The sequence below is a fragment of the Ictidomys tridecemlineatus genome, chromosome 5 (genome assembly GCF_052094955.1).
Source record: "Ictidomys tridecemlineatus isolate mIctTri1 chromosome 5, mIctTri1.hap1, whole genome shotgun sequence".
Classification (NCBI taxonomy): domain Eukaryota; kingdom Metazoa; phylum Chordata; class Mammalia; order Rodentia; family Sciuridae; genus Ictidomys; species Ictidomys tridecemlineatus.
Window position 1 is genome coordinate 113,131,671 of NC_135481.1, and position 21,827 is coordinate 113,153,497.

Genomic DNA, 21,827 nt, shown 5'->3' on the forward strand with positions numbered 1-21,827 from the left:
TTGGGATTGGTTCCTGACACTCAGGCCCCGCCTCCTCCGCTACGCCCCTCGCGGCCGCTTTTCCCGCCTCCGCCAGGGCCGAGCTGGGAGCCCGGGTGACAGTTGAGGATGGCTGGTGCTGAGGGGAACGCTGGACGGCAGTCGGAGCTGGAGCCTGTGGTGTCGCTGGTCGACGTACTTGAGGAGGACGAGGAGCTGGAGAACGAGGCGTGCGCCGTCCTGGGCGGCAGCGACTCCGAGAAGTGCTCCTACTCGCAGGTGGGCTCTCAGCCCGGGCCTCATCTTCTCCCGCGGCTCCGGCTGAACCTTCTCTCTCCGACGGCGTTTTCTCTGCCCCCCCTTGCCGCGGTCGACCCCTCTGCGCTGGTCCGGGCCGCCATTCGTCTTGAGCTTTATAGCCCAGGCTGTCCTTTTATCCTCAGCCTTCCCTGGGCCCCTTTCCTCAGCAGGGCCTTCCTCCTCCCTGTCTTCCCCGTCCGGCTTCGGCGCTCGAGCGGCTGCTCCGTCCTTCCTCTCCAGTCCCTCCTTGCTGGCCTTGGTGCTTGCTCTTCACGAAACCGTACGCACGACCTCTCAAATCCACACATCTTTCTCCTGCTTTTTCCCATCCGTAGAGTGTTGGCTTATTAGGGGTCGAAGGGTAGGATCAAAGTAGAGAGAGCGAATCCTGCGTTTGAAAATCTCCCTGTGTGGGACGGGCTCATTGATTGCACTGCGATAGTTTAAGAGCTTGCTAGTACTTTCTTTTCTTTCTTCCTTTCCTTTTTTTCTTTTTTCGAGAAACAAAGCAAGCACCCTATTCTCTGTCTGCAGTCTCACTTTCCTCCCACTGGAAATAGACCGGAACCAGAAGAGCAGGTGGCCCTAACAAGGGAGGGGAGGGGAGGAGAGAAACGTTTGGAAGATGTTGTGTACAAGAGTTTGAGGGGGTGTGATGTAGTGTTTTTGTGACTCATCCTGTATTTTTAGGTACAAAAAACGAAGAAGGATGAGTAGGAAGAAAACGAACAAGGATTAAAAATTGGTAGGAGAAGGATTATTTAGGCCTGGGTTTAGGGGAACATGGGGGAATGAGGGGAGAGACTTGCAGTTATTTTGTAATATAGACTGAAGTCATAATTTGACAGTTGTCATCATTGGCCAAGTTGAGTTTACACTGTAAATGGCTAGATTGTTGAATACACCTGGTATGCAGAGATAGTCCCAGATGTTGGTTGGTATATAAAATCTTTGGTCACTAATAAAACAACTTTTTCCTTGTTTTTTAATAAAAAAAGGCCCACAATCTATATATAAGCTATTTTTGAAATGTAGTCAGTTTTATCAAATGGACATCCGTAAAATTTTCTTATTGTAGTTAAACATGGATATTTGCATGAATCATATGTATAGATTTTGAAAAAAGTTAACACATGCATGTACCCACCCACCACCCAGAGCAAGAAATAGAATATTACTGGCATCCCAGATCCTGCTTGTATGTCTCCCTTCTTCTTAGAGGAGGGTAACCCTTAGCAAGATTTCCAAAGTTTTGCCGTTTTTCCTTCAGTTTTTTGTTTTGGAACATTTTTTAAGTTATAGATAAGATAAAAGAATAGTACTGTGAACACCTGCATGCCTTTTACATGTATTCACTTTTTAACATTTTATCATGTTTATCTTTCTCATATATATATATATATATATTAATTTTTATTGTTGGTTGTTCAAAACATTACTCCTTTATATATATAATATGCTTCTTTTGAGTCACTTGAAAATCAGCTGCACATGTCGTGACCCGGCACTTCTAAATACTTAAGCATGCATCAAAGGGATTCTTTTCTCTTTGATGGAATTTCACACATTTCCCCCAAATTAAAGTGTGATATTGCATACATAGACCTGCACACCTTTACCTGCATCTTCATATGTTAAAATGATTAAGCAGACCAATTTATTCACAGCTGATTGGAAAACTTCAACTTCTTATCTCTTGAAGATAAAATTGTATGAATACAAAATTAGCATATATGAAATGCGGCAGCATTTTGGAACCCTGTTGTATAAAAATTTTAAGTAGTCTCAGTGTTTTTTACAGGAAGATCTTGACCACAAACATTGCAATTTTAATTATTTCTGAGATCTTAGTATTAATGAACTGTGCTATTTCATTAACTTATTCTCTTCTGTTTTGGGCTGTCTTCTAGGGCTCAGTAAAGAGACAGGCACTTTATGCCTGTAGTACCTGTACTCCAGAGGGAGAAGAACCAGCAGGAATTTGTCTAGCTTGCAGTTATGAATGTCATGGTAGTCATAAACTATTTGAGCTGTACACAAAAAGGTAAACAGAATGCTGAAAGTTTTCTGAGTATTTAGAGATTATTTACCAGATACAGTTTTTCTTAACTTTGCTTTTGCATTCAAAGTAATTCTTCACTGTTGAAATTTAATGTAATGGTTTTACATAAGTGGAAGAGAATGGTTTTTCCATAGGACCTTTAAAATATAATTATGATACGAAATCAAATTACTCATCCTTTTCTGACATTATTGTGTGTGTGTGTGCGCGCGCGCACGTGTGTGTGTGTGTGTGTGCGCGCGCGTGTGCACGCCTCACATAAATATTTACCTTTTTCATTTTGTTTTGAGATGAGATATTGCTGTGTTTCCAGGGATGGTCCCAAACTCCTTGGCTCTCTCAGTCCTGCCTCAGCCTTCCTAGTAATTGGGACTATACCCAGTTGTCTTTATACATAGTAATTTTAGAATTATAAAACCTTTTATTGTTATATGCTTGGGGAAGTTCCAAATCAGATACATGGACAGCAATCAAGCCATTTTTTAGATCCTAGAAATGAGTTTAAAGGGTTGAAATGAGTCAAAAGGCTACAATTTGAGTTTAAGGAATACTTCATTAGGTCTTAAAAGAAAAATAAAATTTGCTTTTCCTCCTTTTTTCCAGAAATTTTCGTTGCGATTGTGGAAACAGCAAGTTTAAAAATTTGGAATGCAAATTATTTCCTGTAAGTAAGCAACTTAACTACAAATGCATTTAAAGGAACTGAAGTCAATATTTACCAGAGTGGGTAAAAACCAAATGTGTATTTCATTTCTTACTTTGTTGGAAAAAAATAGCCTGTTCAGAGACTATAACATAGACTACAATTGATATAACATTCTGTGGGGAAATTTTTTTTTTTTTTTTGTGTGTGTGTGTGTGTGTGTGTGTGTGTGTTGTTGGAAATTGAACCCAAGGCCTTATTCATGCAAAGCAAGCACTCTATCAACTGAGCTATATCCCTAGCCTAAGGGAAATTTTTTATAGTGACTCAGGTTTATTTATTTTCCACATTTTTTATTGGTGCATTATAGTTGTACATATTGGTGGGATTTGTTGTTACATATTTGGACATGCACACAATATAACAATATAATATGGACAATATCATTGCCCTGCATTTCTCCCCTCCTTCCCTGTCTTCCACCCTTTGGTCCCTTTTTGTTTTTAATCTCCCTTTGATTTTTAGGAGATCCACCCCCACCTTTTGTTTTCCCTCTAGCTTGTGCATGTGAAAGAAAACATACCCCTTTAACCTGAGTTTGACTTACACGTTTAACATGGTAGTCTGTAGTTCCATCCATTTTCCTGCAAATGACATAATTTCATTTTTATTTATGGCTGAGTAAAACTCCATTGTGTATGTGTACCATAGTTTCTTTATCTGTTCATCCATTGGTGGTCACCTAGTCTGGTTCCATAGTTTGGCCGTTGTGAATTGTGCTGTATCGTATGTGTATATCACTGTAGTAAGATGGCTTCAATTCCTCAGAGTAAATACTGAGAAGTGAGCCAGTTGAGGTAGTGCATGCCTGTAATCCTGGTGGTTTGGGAGGCTGAAGCAGGAGGATTGCAAGTTCAGAGGCAGCCTTGGCAAAAAAGAGAGGCACTAAGCAACTCTGCAATACCCTATCTCTAAATAAAATAAAAAATAGGGTTGAGGATGTGGCTCACTAGTTGAGTGCCCCTGAGTTTAATCCCCAGTACAAAAATACTGACACATGGTATAGCTGGGTCATATGGTCATGCCATGCTTACTCTTTTGAGATATCCTCATAGTGATTTGCATATTGGTTGTACTAATTTATAGTTCCACCAACAGTGTAAAAGTGTTCCTTTTCTTCTACATCCTCTCCAGCATTTATTATTATTGCATTTATTATTCTTGATGACTGCCATTTTGACTGGTATGGGATGAAATCTCAATGTAGTGTTGATTTGCATTTCCTTAATTGCTAATAATGTTGAACATTTTTTCATATATTGTTAGCCATTTGTATTTCTTTCTTTTTCTTTCTTTCTTTCTTTCTTTTTTTTTTTTGAGAAGTGTCTGTTTATTTGACAATTTATTAATTGGGTTATTTGATTTTTTTTTTTTTGGTGTAAAGTTTCTTTAGCTCTTTATATATTCTAGATATTAATCCTCTGTCAGAAGAGTACTTGGCAAAGATTTTTCTCCTGTGAGTTTTCACATTTCTGATTATCTCCTTTGCTATATAGAAGCTTTTTTAATTTAATGCTGTCCCATTTATTAACTCTTGGCCTTATTTCCAGAGCTTTAGGGGTCCTTTTGAGAAAGTCATTGCCTGTGACTAAAAGCTGGAGTGTTGACCTTATGTTTTCTTCTAGGAATTGCATAGTTTCTGGTCTAATTCCTAGGTCTTTCATCCATTTTGAGTTGATTTTTATGCAGGTTAAGACGTAAGTGTCTATTTTCATTCTTCTACATATGGATAATCAGTTTTCCCAGCCTCAATTGTTTAAAAGGCTGTCTTTTCTCCATTGTGTGTTTTTGGCACCTTTGTCAAGGATCAGATGACTGTAGATGTGTGGGTTTGCCCTGTGTATTCTCTTCTGTACCATTGGCTGTGTGTCTGTTTCTATGCTATTGTTGTTGCTATTGCAGCTTTTATTGCTATTGCTCTGTAAAATAATTTCAAGTCGGGTATTGTGATGCCTGAGATTTTTTTTGCCTTAAGATTGCTTTGGCTATTCTGGGTCTTTTATTCTTCCACATTTTCTAGTTCTGTGAAGAATGCCATTAGTATTTTTATGAGGATTGCATTGAATTTGTATTTTGCTTTTGGTGGTATGAGCATTTTAACAATGTTAATTCTGCATGTTTGTTTTGTTGGTTATACTTATCCTCTGAGGCTTTTGAAGCAAAGAATATTACTTTTAAACTGAATAAATCAAATGGTAATAATGGGGGCTAGATCCACATAGCACTTTTCACTGAACTTTGGCTAATAAATACTATACTAATATCATAACTTTTAATGAAATAACAGAGGTAAATAAAATATAAGGAATGTGACTTATTCCATCATAATTGCCCAAACTGTCATGTTTTTCACATTCCTTTGTAGGTTAGTTCTAGGCAATTTCTTTGCCTCTTAATATTTTTAGTGTCCAGTGGAGTTTTGATTTTGTTTATTTAGCTGTGATTCTGAGGATTCAAGCCAGGGCTACATACATGCCAGGCAAGCGCTCTACTACTAAGCCACAACCCCAGTCCTCTTTGCCTCTCAGTTAGCTATTGGCTATTCACAACTGTGCTTAAAGAAGTACACTGAAATTCTAGGCCAATGGTGGTTGATAATTAATATTTGTGAATAACTTTTGTCTTCGTTTTATTGAAAACAATTTCCCCAATTGGTACAGAAAGGATAAAAAAAAATTATTTTTTTCCCAGATCTGGGAAATAGTATCTCTAGTAGGACTGAATTTTCTTCAGACTTTGAAAGTTTAAGACTAGCTTCTAGGAGAAAGATATTTAATGCAGAAATTTATCGAATGCATAAATTTTATGATGCATGAAATTATCCTTAAAATTAAGTCATACTGTATACTGAAATTAATATTAATATTATCTTTCAGGACAAAGCAAAGGTAAATTCTTGTAATAAGTACAATGACAACTTTTTTGGATTATACTGCATTTGCAAGAGACCTTATCCTGATCCTGAAGATGAGGTAAGAAAATTGGAGATTAAAACCTGGGATTGTGTCATCTCTAGCCTTAATTCCTTAGCCTTATGTCATATCTGGGGCTCTAGAACCCTGTAGGAGGCATTTTAAGATGCTCAGGGATTCTGATTTACCTGTTTTTAATGAATGTGGATTGGACCTGTAACTGGTACTGCTCTCACATATTATTCTCATTGTTATTATGAAATATTGGAGGGGACTCTCTGAAGTCCAGAACTTATTCCCTTTTCTCCCTTTCCTGCTGGTTGATCCCTTCCCCAACACTTACTGGGAAATGATCTTCAACTTCTTGTCTTCCTTAAAGGAAAGAAATGTGAACAAACTGTATTCCTGTGCTTTTCACCTCCAAGGCATAACCTGTTAACACTTTAGTGTGTGTGTGTGTGTGTGTGTGTGTGTGTGTGTGTATATATATATATATATATATATACATGTTCAAGTTTTTTTCTGTACATATAAAAGTGTTCAAATGAGTTTGTGTTTCAATGTGCAGTTTCCTTTTAACAAAAGTTAAAAGGAAACTGCACATGCCTATAATCCCAGCAACTTGGGAAGATGAGGCAGAAGAATTACAAGTGCCAACCTCAGCAACTTAGCGAAGCCCTAAGCAACTTAGCAAGACTTTGTCTCAAAAATTTTTTAAGTGGGGGCTGGGGATGTGGCTCAAGCGGTAGCGCGCTCGCCTGGTATGCGTGCGGCCCAGGTTCGATCCTCAGCACCACATACCAACAAAGATGTTGGGTCCACCGAGAACTAAAAATAAATATTAAAAATTCTCTCTCTCTCTCTCTCTCTCTCTCTCTCTCTCTCTCTCTCTCTCTCTCTCCTTCCTCTCTCACTCTCTAAAAAAAAAAAAAAAAAAAAATTTTTTAAGTGGGCTAGGGATGTAGCTCAGTGATAAAGAGTGCCTAGGTTCAATCCCAGCTTAAAAAAAAAAAAAAAAAGAAAGAAATTCTGTATATTCCTTCTGCAACTTTTTAGTATATCATAGACATGTTAAACAATACAAATTTCCCTCATTTTAACTGCTGCAGTGTATCCCATGGTTTGAAATAAGTTAGTTGATCTGTTAATTAACCCAACTGTTCTTCTATAGCAGAATGGTGTTGTCTAATTTTTCACTATTACTAAGAAGGCTACAGTGAACATCCTTACACAGTAATGTATCTGAGTATACTCCTTCAGATATTTATATGGAATGGATATGTAGAAGTAGACTTGATTAGTCAAAGGATTTTTGTATTTAAAATTGTGATCACAGGGCTGGGGATGTGGCTCAAGCGGTAGCGCGCTCGCCTGGCATGCGTGCGGCCCGGGTTCGATCCTCAGCAGCACCACATACCAACAAAGATGTTGTGTCCGCCAAGAACTAAGAAAAAATAAATAAATGTTAAAATTCTTTCTCTCTCTCTCTCTCTCTCTCTCTCTCTCTCTCTCTCTCTCTCTCTGTCCCCCTCTCTCACTCTCTCTTTAAAAAAAAAAAAAAAAAAATAGATGCCCATTATTAAAAAAAAAAAAAAAATTGTGATCACATCTGGTAAAATGGTTCAGCCACCAATGATATATGATAGCATTTTTTCCCCAGCACTCTAATTGATCCTATTTTATTACCAGTTCTTTAAATTTTGACATTTTAATGAAGGAAGAATAGTGTCTTTCAAATTTTTTCTTTCCCTGATTATGAGTGAGGTTATACATCTTTTCATGATTTTACTGGACATTTGTAATAATCTTTTGAATTGTCCTTTCATAACTTTAGTCCACATTTTGATTGGGTTGTGTTTTTTGTTTTGTGTATTGGCTGATTTGATGGAGTGCTTTTTATAGTTAGAGAAATGGCTTTCTGCCTCCTTCCTTGCATTTTAATTATCTTAAAATATTAAGCCAGGTGCAGTGGCACACACCTGTAATTCCAGCAGCTCTGGAAGCTAAGACGGAAGGATCACAAGTTCAAAGTCAGCCTCAGCAAAAGTGAGGAGCTAAGCAACGCAGTGAGACCCTCTCTCTAAATAAAATACAAAATAGGGCTGTGGATGTGGCTCTGTGGTTGAGTGCCCCTGAGTTCAATCCCTAGTATCTTTAAAAGAAAAAAAAAAAGAATATTAATTATTGAATCAAAATAGAGAAAGAAATTAAAGATATTTTTTAGTTTGAATTAATAAAATTAAAAACCTTAAAACTAGATATTTTGAGGTATGGGGTAAAGTGTTACTTATAACACTGTTGAATCAAAAGACAAGATGATGAATAAGCAGGCAAAAAAAAATTACTTTGTTGATTTTATGTATGTGTGTGTGTGCATGTGCAGACATGCAGTTGCTTTTCCTTCTTTAAGAAAACCACAGTAAAAGGACAGAATAAAAATGTGTATGTTCAGTCCAGAATTTTTAGTAACTAAAAATTAGGAAGTTAATTAGTAAATGTGAAAGTCTTTGGTATATAATTTTCCTAATGCAGCCATTTAATTTATTCAAATAGAGAAGTTGTCTGTATTACCAAAGATTGTGACATTTATTTTCCAGTTTCCTTGATACCATAGTGTGGCAAAAAGTCCCAGTTTTCATATTCTACTTTGGTCAATTCACAGGTTTATATATAAAAGGAGAATGCCCTTCATATTTATAAAGTTTAATGAGAATCCTATATTAAAGTAGTTCATGTGAAAGAGCTTTGATAATTTTGTACATTTTCAAAAAATATCTCACATATCTCAGTGTAATCCTTTGCAACATCAGTTCATATATAATTAATTTACTTGTCTGCTGGCTACTATTACATAGATAGGGGTCTCACAGAGTTGGTGGAGATTTTTTTCTCTGCAGTACTGGGGATGGAGTCCAGGACTGGTGCATGCTAAGCAAGCATTTTACCACTAAGCCACATCCTCAATCCCCAGAATTATTTAATTTTTAATTTGCAGTGTGCCAGATTTACTTCCATGTCCCAGAATTCAGGATAATCATTAACAAGCAAACTATTTTTTTGTATTAGGTTCCAGATGAGATGATCCAGTGCGTAGTCTGTGAAGACTGGTTTCATGGAAGGGTAAGGAAAATTTTCATCTTTTAAAGGCATTATCTCCACAAAATGTTAGAGGCTTTTCCTTTCAAATTGTTTTATTTTACATTACAATTACTCTTTTAAAAATAAGCTTACAGAGATATGGTGAGTGTGCTATTGCAATATTTGTTTATAAAATGATGATCATTTTAGATAGTTCAATCACAAGGAAAATATTTTGTTTTGTGTATCTGCAGCATCTTGGTGCCATTCCTCCTGAGAGTGGGGATTTCCAAGAGATGGTGTGCCAGGCTTGTATGAAACGTTGTTCTTTCCTGTGGGCTTATGCTGCACAGTTGGCAGGTAGGTGTCTTTGTGAAATTGGTATGATACAAACTTGTGCTTGTGAAATGTGTATGTTCAGTCCAGAATTTTTAATAACTATTTTGGACACTGAAGTATAGAAAACAGTATAAGATATGATTCTTCTCCATAAAATCCTTGTAGATTGGTTGGGAAACTACCACAAACAAGTGAACCTAGATGGTATGTTGCACCTATGCATGAGACTAGAATTGGAAAAAATTAAGGAGGCAGATTTTGAATGGATTTTTTAAAAATAGAAACTAAAATATATCATTAAATGTCAGACATGCTATTGCTTGGGTAGGGGTGATGTCTTAGTTCGTTTGGGATATTATAACAAATACAGTAGACTAGGTAACTTATCAGCAATAGAAATTTATTGCTCACAGTTCTGGATACAGGTGAGTCAAGATCAAAGTGCCAGAGATTTGGTGTTTGGTGTGTGCTTGTTTCCTCACATAGTGGGAAAGGCACACAGTGAAAGATTTATATGATTGAAGAAAAACCAGAATATTTTAGGCATCTTTTTTAGGGTGCCAACTCCATACCTCCTGACATAATTGTCTTATGAAGGCTTTGCCTCTTTTTAAATTTTTTATTTTTAATTTTTGGTCAGAATCGCAATAAGATGCTGAGGCTAGCCTCAAACTAGTGATCCTTCTGCTTTACCCCCCCAAGTCACGGGGATTACAGGCATGTGCCACCATGCCTTGCTTCTGCCTCTTAATATTGCATTAGAGATTAGGTTTTAACATGCAGATTTTGGAAAGATGAACATTCAGACCAAAGTAGATGATAATACAGTTATCTAGTACTTTTGTTATAGACTAAGATATGGAGTCAGATCAGCAATGAATGGTGTTAGGGCATTAAATATCTTATTGATAATGAACTTTATTTATTTATGTGGAGCTGGGGATTAAACCCACAGCCTTGTGCATGCTAGGCAAGTGCTCCATCACCAAAGTACATCCCCACCCCTTTTTCTTTAAGATGGCAATTCTTCATAGTGTTTGCTGCTCCAGCCTCTTAATTTCTTGCCCTTCTCACCTTTGAGGACTATTTTACCATACAATCCACAAGCAGCATAGCTACACCTAAGATCTCATCCTATGTTTTTGATTTGCCTCTAAGTTCTTAAACTTCATGCCCCCTCTTTCTTTTATGCCCTTTCCGAATATCTCTCTCACTTTCCTCAGACAGGGGCCCTCTCTGTATTTCTCATTCATGAGGTTTTCTTAATTTTCCCCTTCTCTCCATTTCTTTATGACTTCATCTGCTTTTAAATTGAAATGTTATCATCCTCATGAGTTCCTCACCATTTCTCTTCTCTCCTGCATAGTATTTCTGCTTTATACCTGTTCTTTTTATTTCCTCCTCACATTAGAGAAAAATTGATGTTTTACTAAAATTACCTTCTATTTGTATTTGCAGTTAAATCTCTTCTTACTCCTTCATTTCTTTCTTTCTTTTTTTTTGTGATTTTTTTTTTTTTTTAGTTGTCAGTGGGTCTTTATTTTATTTATATGTGGTACTGAGAATTGAACCCAGTGCCTCACATGCTAGGCAAGTGTTGTACCATTGAGCTATGCCCCAACCCCCCCCACAACTGCTTCATTTCTTGAATTGTTCCATCTCTCTTTTTAGCATATTCTTTTCTTCTTTGCACATTGATTGCTTAAATTATTTGGATTAGGTAAGTGTAATCTAAAGAAGTTTGGTGTTTTCTTTCTTGCTATACCAGAATCTAAGATTGAATGTTCTTCTTTTCCAGATTCTAAAATATTTTTAAATCAGATTCAGTGACTTCCATTGTTTGATAGGTCTGTGGGGTGTATATGGTTTTTATTTATTAATTTTTTCATTGAATCCACAGTAAGTAAAATATCTGCTGAGGATGATGGTTTAATGCTAAATGTTGATGGAGTAGGTGATCAGGAAGTTATCAAACCTGGAAATGGAGATCACCAAGATAGTACCCTCAAAGAGGAGGTTCTAGAACCTGGAAAGGATGCTGTCAACGATCCTAAGGCAGAGCAGAAAAATGAACCATGTACCAGCTCTGCTTCTGAATGTGATCTCCAGGTAATGTATGAAGTACATACAAGCCATAAAAAAATAAAATTTAGACAACATTAATTCTGTAAGCTCTATAGCTTTGGATTTCTTTGCCTAAAGAAATCCTTCTACAAAAATAGAAACTATGAAAACTATGATAAATACTTCAAAACTCAATTTTTATTTTAGACAGTGGTTAAGAATCAAAGCCTCAACTCAGAATCACAATCTGGCTGCAAACTTCAAGAGCTTAAAGCTAAGCAGTTTATAAAGAGAGATGCTGCCACCTATTGGCCTTTGAACTGGCGTAGCAAGTTGTGCACCTGCCAAGATTGTATGGTGAGTATTTGATTAAATTTAATGTTTATATGTTTTGTGTGCTGAAATATGTTTTTATGGAATTGTAGGAATATAGAAGACTTTCAGTTTTTTTTCTGTTAAGTAAATTTATAAAATCATACTTGTCTGAATCCTTGTAGGAAAAATAATAATTATGCCGTACTTTTTATTTACTTACCTCAATTTTAGTGGAAAATAGCTAATATCTTTTTTTATATAATAAAGTTGCTTGGAAACATAAATTGCTTGAAAGTTGTAATAAATCAGGGATTTTTACATAAAAATTTCGTAGATGATATATAGCATCCCCTGGGAAGTGGAGAGATTTCTGAAAAAGATTTAGGCAAAAAGTTTAAATCCTTTAAGCAGTTCTGTGTTAAGAGGCTCAGATTTGCCAGGTATAGTGGTGCACACCTGTAATCCCAGCAGCTCAGGAGGCTGAAGCAGGAAGATTGTAAATTCAAAGCCAGCCTAAGAAATTTAGCAAGGCCCTATGCCACTCAGTGAGACCTGTCTCTAAGTAAAATATAAAAAAGGGCTGGGGATGTGGTTTAATTTTAATGACCCCTGGGTTCAATTCCTGGTACCAAAAAGAGGGGGGGGGTTCAGATTTTTCTAAGCATTAATTTAAAAATAATAAATACATTTTTAGTAATTCTCATGAAATTGACTTTCTGAAAATGACACACAGTTTTAATGGGAGAACTGGTTTTATTTTTTAAAGAAAATGTATGGAGATCTAGATGTCCTGTTCCTGACAGATGAATATGACACAGTTTTGGCCTATGAAAACAAAGGCAAGATTGACCAGGCAACTGATAGGAGGGACCCTTTAATGGATACCCTTAACAGCATGAACAGAGTCCAGCAAGTGGAACTCATTTGTGGTAAATACTGTTTATATGTATAAAATTCATAAAATTCAAAAGTTGGTTTTTTTTTTTTTCATGATGTTAAAAAAATATAGGGGCTGGGGTTCAGTGGCAGAAGACTTATTGACTTATCTAGCATGGATGAGGCACTGGGTTCAATCCTTAGCACCAAATACAAAAATAAGGAAATAAAATAAAGGCATCCTATCCATCTACAACTACAAAAACATTTTTTAAAAAAGTGTAAAGAGGATAACCACTATATTTCTAACTTAATGCTAATAAAATTAAAATTTTGAGTTGCATAGTAGGCCTTAACTATAATTTCTTCATTTTAATATTGCTGAGTATTCAACTGCTCTGACCACTGATTCAGAGCTTCATATTAGAGTAATTACATGTTTGAGAAACTACTACATGTACTGTTTTGATTAAGAGTAGATGTATGAATACAGAATAGAAAAATTTTCCACCAATTGAAATAATTTTCATTGAGCATTATGTCATTTTTTTTTTTAAAGCAAAGTATGTCATCTTTTTTGTCAGTTCTTGAGGTTTCTTCAGAGGTTCATAGGAAACCACTAGAAGGAAAAATGTTACTGAATCCTTAATTGTAAGCTTTTACGTCTCCCCCTCCCACTGGCCTCTTCCTCGCATGCCCAACTTATTTCCGTGTTTCTGTCCCAGCCAGTTTCCAGTTGGATGCCACCATCTTTGTGTCCCCACCCCCATTTTTTCAAATATCTTTTTAGTTATAGATGGACACAATACCTTTATTTTGTTTAATTTTTTTAATGTGGTGCTGGGATCAAACCCAGTGCCTCACACATGCTCAGCAAGTGCTCTACCACTGAGCCACGACTCCAGCCCCACCTTTGGGTCCCTTTTATAGCATTGATTACTTCTTTCTTTTATTTGTAACTGATTAGTTCCTTTTGCCTTTATTAGACTAAAAAAGTTTTCAATGATGGTGGCTGCATTTAAAAGATTTTTGTGGCCCTTGTGCTTGGCATGTAATAAAAACTGTTATTAAATAGGTGAATGGGTTTTAATTTTTTAAAATTTTTATTAGTTTTTGATGAATTTTTATTTATTTATTTGTTTTTACGTGGTGCTGAGAATTGAACCCAGTGCCTCATGCATGCTAGGCAAGCACTCTACCATTGAGTCACAACCCCAGCCCAGGGTTTTAAAATTTAATGTTTGATGAGTCCAGAATTATTTCAAGTACTAGAATTCCAGAGAAATAGGAAATTCTTTTTAAAAAATTCTTAACTGGCCAGGAGCAGTGGTACACCTTTAATCCCAGCAGCCCAGAAGACTGAGTCAGGAGGATCATGAGTTCAAAGCCAGCATCAGCAACTTAGCAGGGCCCTAAGCAACTTAGTGAAACTCTGTCTCAAAGAAAGAAACAAAACAAAACAAAAAACATATAAAAAGGGCTGGGGATATGGCTCAGTGGTTAAGCTTCTTGGGTTCAATCCCCAGTGCCCGACCCCCCCCCCCCAAAAAAAAAAATCTTAACTAACCTTTATGGTAGTGTGGATATTTATTTTATTCTTGTTTTTGTTTATGGGTTTTTTGAGTTTGGTGGTGGTTGTTAAAGTATCCCAGATATCAGAATGATGATATTGAGGGCTGGGGATGTGGCTCAAGCAGTAGTGTGCTCGCCTGGCATGCACGTGGTGCTGGGTTCGACCCTCAGCACCACATACAAAAAGATGTTATGTCCGCTGAAAACTAAAAAATAAATATTAAAAAATTCTCTCTCTCTCTCTCTCTCTCTCTCTCTCTCTCTCTCTCTCTCTCTCTTTCTCTTTAAAAAAAAAAAGAATGATGATATTGAGAATGAAATTCAGAGTAAGTTTATATGCAGATTTCAAAGTTTGGTTTAAACTATTAACATACTCAACCATCAATGACAAATAAATGTTTTCTTTTAAAATAAGTAGCTTGGGCTGGGGTTATAGCTCATCAGTAGAGTGCCTGCCTAGCACACCTGAGGCACTGGGTTTGATCCTCAGCACCACATAAAAAATAAATAAATAAATAAAATAAAGGTTAAAAAAAAAAGAGATCAGCTAAAAAGGAAATAAATTTTTAATTATCTAATTTCTAATTATCTAAATTTCAAATGTTTTTGTGGTTTTGGTTTAGAATACAATGACTTGAAGACTGAACTGAAAGATTACCTGAAGAGATTTGCTGATGAAGGCACGGTATGTTGAGTTTAAGGAATTTTAATCATAACTGTGTATATTTTACACTATTTATTTCCTTTTTATGATAAAAAATGAAGAGTAAAAATGGAGTACTTGAAAATTTAATGCAGAAACTATGGGATGTTGGCAGACTTTAAGGGGAATCAGTAAAGGGTGACGAGATACCAAGGGATGTGTTGGAGTCCTTACCAATCCCTAATGGCTGAAGGAATGAGAGGCAGGAACAGTCCCACAGAGTCTGGAGAAAGTAGCTGTAGCAGAGGAGAAGGCCACTGGAGGAATCAGGGGATACTGACTGCTGATCCTGTCTGAAGCGCATGTCCTTGGTTGTGGGAGGGAAAAATGATTGAGCACAAAAAAGTAAAACTAGACCCATAGTTTAGAGTAGAACTCTACCACTGGAGAAGAAAATTTCTTACAAATACTTTACAGTCCTCTACTATTCATACATTTCTGACAGACACCTATCTACCACAGACAAATGCAAAACAAAATTTAAATTTTCTCTGCAAGGTTGTCCTTCTGTACAGTTAAGCTGTGGCTCTGCGTAGCCAGGGACATGGGTCTGATGAATGTTGTTTACTTTGAACAGTTCTTGGACTCTATGTTTTCTCTATTGCACAGTCTCTCCTCTGGTTGTTGTGACTTCAGCTCCTTTCCTGCTATAACTAAGACTGTTCATGACTCCAGTGGAGGCTGTACCTCACTTATGTAACCTCTGCACTTTATTAGATCTGAATCACAATGAGATACGTGATCTTTGCCCATTCACATTTGAAAACATTTTATTCAATTTTTTAAATCTGATGTGATGACTTCAGAAGACAGAAAAATGTGATTTTTCAATTATTTCTTAACATTACTAACTATATCTTTACCTAAGAATGGGGAAAGCCTCAGGTTGTCATTACTTTACTGCTATGGTTGTCTTCAACCACAGGAAATGATGTTAGTATGATCTAGAGGTTCTCTGATGATGGTGGAGTTTTATTTAATGTTTGTATCTGACTGTAAAAAGTAACACTTTGAATTACAGATTTTCTGAGACAAAGCAGTAAAATGATTTACTGTTAGACCCAGTATTTCTTTGTTAGCATTTCTATTCTGTTGGCTGTGACCATCTTAGGATATCTAGAATCCAAACACTGCACCCTCTAATGGGATGCTTTATGGTCTCCTGCCATGGTATACAGACCAGAGAGACTTCTTTCCGCTGTTTAATGTTTATGACTCACAGATCCTTCATTTTGAAACTTCCAAGTATTATATTTATTGCTAGCATTTTTAAAATATAGTTTCCCTGGGGCTGGGGATGTGGCTCAAGCGGTAGCGCGCTCGCCTGGCATGCGTGTGGCCCGGGTTCGATCCTCAGCACCACATACCAACAAAGATGTTGTGTCTGCCGAGAACTAAAAAAAAAAAGTAAATATTAAAACTTCTCTCTCTCTCTCTCTCTTTCTCTCTCTCTCTCTCCCCCCCCCCTCTCTAACTCTCTCTTTAAAAAAAAAAAAATATATATATATATAGTTTCCCAAGCCATTTAGCTCAGTCTGTTAGAGCCTTGAGCTATACTTACCTCAGGCTGTTTGGCTTTCTAAACCCTCAATTTCTTAGGGGTCAGCAGTTTTCCTTTTGTTCTTATGAATCTGGTGTATCAAGTACTGGTGTGTGGCCAAGTACTGACAAAGGTCTTTCATTTAAAGGACTAATAAGTATTCTACCCCAAGAAAGTTGTAAGCCAGCATTGCCATTCAGTCAGATCAGCCAAACTTGTCCCTGGGAACAGAAGAAGGTTTACATTTTGTATGATTGTCGCCCCTCCTGCTTCCTCTTTCTCTTTCCCCTGTTGTTTGCTTTTGTTTTTGTTCACATTTTCTTTTTTTCTTTGCTCTTCCTACCTCACCATCCTTCTTTCCCACTAATAATGTAATTAAAAATAAATGAACAAACTTGTCTTATGGTGATCCCTAGAACAGCTTTCCATCATATCATCTGGCCTAGACTCCCTCTTTGTCCCAGTTTGCTTTTTTATTCATTTAGTGCTTCTTTTATAAGCATCTTTATATAATGCTCTAAATCTCCTACTGAGGAGATACATTTTTTATTTTTATTGCATAAAATGGATTTACAAAAAGTAGTGCTTCTAGTTTGTTGAACTTTTTTTTAACCCCAATAATTCTTCTGTTTATATAGCAAAACATCTTTAATTTGAGATTCTTGATAGGGAAAAGTGTTTTTTTGGTGTGTGTGGTTTTGTTTTTTTCTTTGTTAAAATATTCTCCACTATTGGTAAAAAGAAAGCACAGATCTCAAGTTTTGTTTTCTGTGGGTGATTTGTAGAGCTGAAGGATATTTCTTTTTTCTTTTTTTTTTTTTTTTAATTTTTAGATGTTGATGAACCTTTATTCATTTATTTGTATGTGGTGCTGAGAATCAAGCCCAGTGCCTCACACATGCTAGGCAAGCACTCTGCCACTGAGCCACAACCCCAGCCCCTGAAGGTCATTTCTAAAGGACAGCTTTGGTGGTGAGAGTATGCTGTGGTCCTAGTTTGGATGCTGGCTCTGCCACTTCTTTTTAGCTAATCTCTGATAGCACTTACTATCTGCCAGGCCGGGTTTTATAGGCATCATAGTGTATTTGACCTTCAGATGACCTTCTTAGGTAGGTGCTGTTTCTTTCTCATCTTATACAGGGAAGCTGAGGCAGGTGGTAGAAGCTAAACTTTGAACCATTCTGCTGTGTGCCCTGTGTGACCGAGTAGCTCAGCCTGGGGGGCCTTGTTGAACTTTTCTGCAGAATGTAGCTGGTATAGCTAATTACACATTCAATGTAGAGACCCTGATTTACAGTGGCTCAACTTAGCATCAATGTGTTAATTGCAAAAAATTTTTATCTTAGGATACTTTCAACTTACAACGGGTTTATGCATATGTAACCCCATCATGAATCAAGGAGTATCTGCAATTTTCTTCTTTTGGTACTGGGGATTGAACCCAGGGGAACTTTACCCCTTAGCTACATCCCTAGCCCTTTTATTTTTTATTTTGAGATGGGCTCTTTCCAAGTTGCTGAGGCTGGCCTCCAACTTGTGATCCTCCTGCTTCAATCTCCTGAGTTGCTGGGATTATAGACATGCACCACTGTACCTGGCTTGTAATTCTTATCAATGTTTCACTTGTTTGTGAATGTTATAACCTTTTATTGCTGTTCTGTGATTTAGTTCTCTTTCTTAATCCTCACTTTTCATTAACAGGTTGTTAAGAGAGAGGACATTCAGCAGTTCTTTGAAGAATTTCAGTCAAAAAAGAGAAGAAGAGTGGAAGGAATGCAGTATTATTGCAGCTAGAGTGGAGTCAGAGCTTTCTCATTCAGGCCAATGAAAATGCCACTTACTGCTCCAGGAATAAATGAGGCCTACTTCATACTTGGTCCCCTTTCCATCCTCCTCTGTGGAGAGGCCTCCTGCGCCTCAGGCTCCCTTCCTCCTTGACTACGGTAGCCACAAGGGTTATGCTGACTTCACAGGCAGCAGCCTTCTTTATGACTTAGCTAAATACAGCTCATTCCACAGACTTCAGCTCTCTCGCCCCAGGATACCCAGGGTTTTCTGCTTATAAGTTTTAAGAAGTTTGATTTGGTTTTGAGGAAGCAATTGGTTTGTTTTTAAATGATTTGTTCTTTCACTCCTGAGTTGTGTGCACTTGGCTGCAGAGTTGTTGCCTTCTGGGACCTCCTCTGCAGGCAGCATGGAAGGTTCTCTTGCTGTCAGCAGAACCTCTCTAGGTCCCTCACCCCATGATCGTGGTGCCTTGGGTCAAAGCTTCCTCAAGCATGGTCTGCCTTTTCTCCCACCTCCCTGTTTTCTGAGGTTGGGTCATGGCTCGAAAAGCTCTTGGGACTTGTTTACTCTGGGCCCAGCCTCCAGAGCTGCCAGGACTGATGGTAACTTTTGGCTTGGATGTCTGTCTCAGGCAGGGAGATGAAGTGAGGGCAGGGTTGAGGAAGCAAACCTTTGTTACTAATGTTACTAATAAAGTGAAATTTTCCTTCACTATTCTACTGGCACTCAAATATTAGAATTTCAGTGCTGTAGTGCTCACAGGGCTTCATGGGGAAAGTCACCAGTACACTGGTCCCTTTTTGCTGCCTAGAAAATGACCGGGTATCACCCCTGTGAAATCTTGGTGGTTTACAAAGTCCTCTGGATTTCCTTATATTATCAGGGATATTCATAAGCATATATTAAAATGGACCTATTTTGATATTGTTCTGTTATTAAAATGTTATTAGAACTCTAATAAGTTATTTTTCCCCTTGAATCTGTGCTGAAGACAAGATATTGGCTGACTTGCAGTGAGCAGGGTGGTGACTGCCCTGTTTTGGAAGAGACAGACTGTAGAAGACTCCAAACAAGCCCTAGGCTACACGAGTGCTGAGTTTGTGTATTGAAGCATAACATCCACAGCCGCTTTCCCTTGACTGTGGGATCTTCTTTTGAAGTTCCTCTAGAATGTTGTATAAAACCCTTTGTTTGAGGGAAAGGCCTTTCAGTTGGTAAGAACTTTCTTTATAGCCCTCAGTCCATACGGAAAACACCTTTTGATAAATATAGAGCCCTCAGTTGCCCCCTCCGGAGGAATAGTTTTTCCTGACAATAGATGACACACTTTGAGGTATCTTAGCAGGTGTCTTAGACTTTGGGGCCACACTTGTGTGTTAGTATTCCCTTTGTGCCCAGTGGTTTTATGCAGGAGTAACCACCAATCCCTGGAAAAGGTGAACGAGGCCCACAGACATGAAGGTCTCAGAGAAATGGTACAACTCATGTTCTTTGGCATTGAGCCTCCTAACTACAGATCCTCATGAAGACCAGTGTGTGGAGCCGAAGGTCCTATGACTACAGGCGTTTGCCCTGAGTGGCCTATTGAAGAGGGCTCAGTAAAAACTCGAGGTGTCTGCAGACAAGTGTTTCAAGTCTGAGGATGTTTTTAACCCCTTCTGCAAAATTGCACTAAGTATCATCATATTCTGAAAGTCTATATCTTCCTGAATATCTGACTTAACCACCAGAAGTTCCTTATTCCTATGACAGTTCAGGACCTTGTCTCAGAGGTGATGTGTCACTGTGCAGCACAATAGTACAAACCACCCAGTGCTGAAGGGCTTGTTTTATGAAAGGTACTGCTCCTTCTTTTATTAACCAGAGAACCTCTTTTTTTACCTGTTGTTCACAACTAGTTTTCTTATTGACTGTATTGGACCGTCTCTTCTTGTAGAGACTGATTTTGGCCAACATGTGGCAGTTGATATTAATGCATGTTTTATGCAAAACAAAAATATGGTATTAGTTGCATTTAAGGAATTCTGGCCTTGTATGTGCATTTTTGTAGAAATTGTTATTGGACTTATGATTACATACTTAACTTCAATCAGGTTTCTGTAAAATTTAAATAAAACCAATTCAAAATAGTTGCTTTTCAGAATGTTTTTAGTCATGTTTAAATCTACAAGCCTCTCTCTGCAGATTATAAGAAAATAAGTGTGATTGTATTCCAGCAGCCTTCCTGTCCTGGGCTCCTGGTCTCAAAGCAAGGGGCCAGTTCAGAAGGTGAGGTCGCTCATCATTCTAATGCTATTCTATAGCAATGGACCTGATCTGAGCTCTGCAGAGAGATCCTTCACCCTTTGGCTTTCCAGCACCTGCTGGGAAGGGTCTAGAACAATAGAGCAAAGCAGTGGGCTGGGTTCTGGCGGAGGGCAGTGTGTGCAGGCCCTGCTATGGCAGAATGAGAGCCAGGGGTTCACAGCCTATGGAAGAGGTGAAGTCACCTACATGGTTGCCATTATTTCACAAGTAAATATGGTTGGGTGCAGCTGCACACCCCTGTAGACCCAGTGCTTGGGAGGTTGAGGCTAGAGGATCATCAGAGCTCCAGAGTTCAGGGCAAGAAAACAAAAGAAAGCGCATCAGGCTGAGGTTGTGGCTCAGAGGTAGAGTGTTTGCCTAGCATGCGTGAGGCACTGGGTTCGATCCTCAGCACCACATAAAAATGAAATATATTGTGTCCACTTATAACTAAGAAATAAGAAAAGAAAGCCCATCTTTGGCCTCCGCCGACTCTTGCTTCCTTACAAGTTCTGCAAGTGTGGTTGTCACCCATGGCAAGTTAAACTGAGGTGAGAGGAGTGTTCTCTGCATCCCTGACGCTGCTCAGCTCTTGGATTATATAATCATCCATGCTAGAAAACCCAGCCCTTGCTCCCTTAAAGAACCCTAGTAGAGCAGGAAAAAAAAAAAAAAAAAAACTGAAGGAGTAAGTCTAGTGACTCTGGGACCAGAGGTAGCCTGATCCATTCCCCCACTGAAGAGTGGTGTCACCTGGGGACGATGGAAATAAAGGAAACCACACCAGCAGATCTGGAAGCCAGGGAGGCTGCCTCCCTGCCATGGAGGTCATCTAGCTCCACCCAGTAGTAAGCTGTGGTCTAGGGGGACCTCCAGCACTGATCCCTAATGGTACCTCACTCCTGCCCCTCCCAACCTAGGAATTATGTGACTAGAAATGGACTTGAGATAATGGGGTGCTCCATACTTCCATGGATATGGTCCTCAGGTTGGAAGAGATCACAGGTTTTTCTCCAGCCTCATCCCTGGAAACCAGAGTCCTCCTCTGCAGATGAGGCTCCCAGGGGCCCTACCCTAGGCTTGGACACAAATTCCATGCCTCCATGCCCTTATTGACAGTGCTCAAGGGAGGAGAAAAGGGCTCAGGAAGATGCCAGGGAACCAACACCAACAAGGAAGAAAGAGGACTAGGAGCTCCTGAGGGAGAGGAGGGGACCCGGGGTCTGGTGCTGCTGAGCCACAGGCATCATGGAGTCAGGGCCCAAGTCAAGTGCCAGGAAAAGGGTCTGTTGAGACTAAATAAATTCTAA

General features: G+C 38.3%; 1 protein-coding gene across 2 annotated transcripts; it reads left to right on the top strand.

The window, feature by feature from the left end:
• The first annotated feature begins 108 nt into the window (after nt 1-108).
• On the top strand, nt 109-20,360 carry Ubr7 (ubiquitin protein ligase E3 component n-recognin 7). Of its 2 annotated transcripts, none has more exons than XM_005339150.5 (11): nt 109-258; nt 2,190-2,323; nt 2,945-3,005; nt 5,921-6,016; nt 9,023-9,076; nt 9,289-9,394; nt 11,274-11,482; nt 11,645-11,794; nt 12,519-12,681; nt 14,824-14,885; nt 18,145-20,360. In XM_005339150.5, the coding sequence occupies exons 1-11, from the start codon at nt 109-111 to the stop codon at nt 18,235-18,237; spliced, it is 1,278 nt and encodes a 425-aa protein (XP_005339207.2). In that variant the 3' UTR covers nt 18,238-20,360. The 2 variants fall into 2 exon arrangements, with proteins under 2 accessions (XP_005339207.2, XP_040132165.2); XM_040276231.2 differs by having other exon boundaries at nt 11,328-11,482.
• Nucleotides 20,361-21,827: the final 1,467 nt, after the last annotated feature.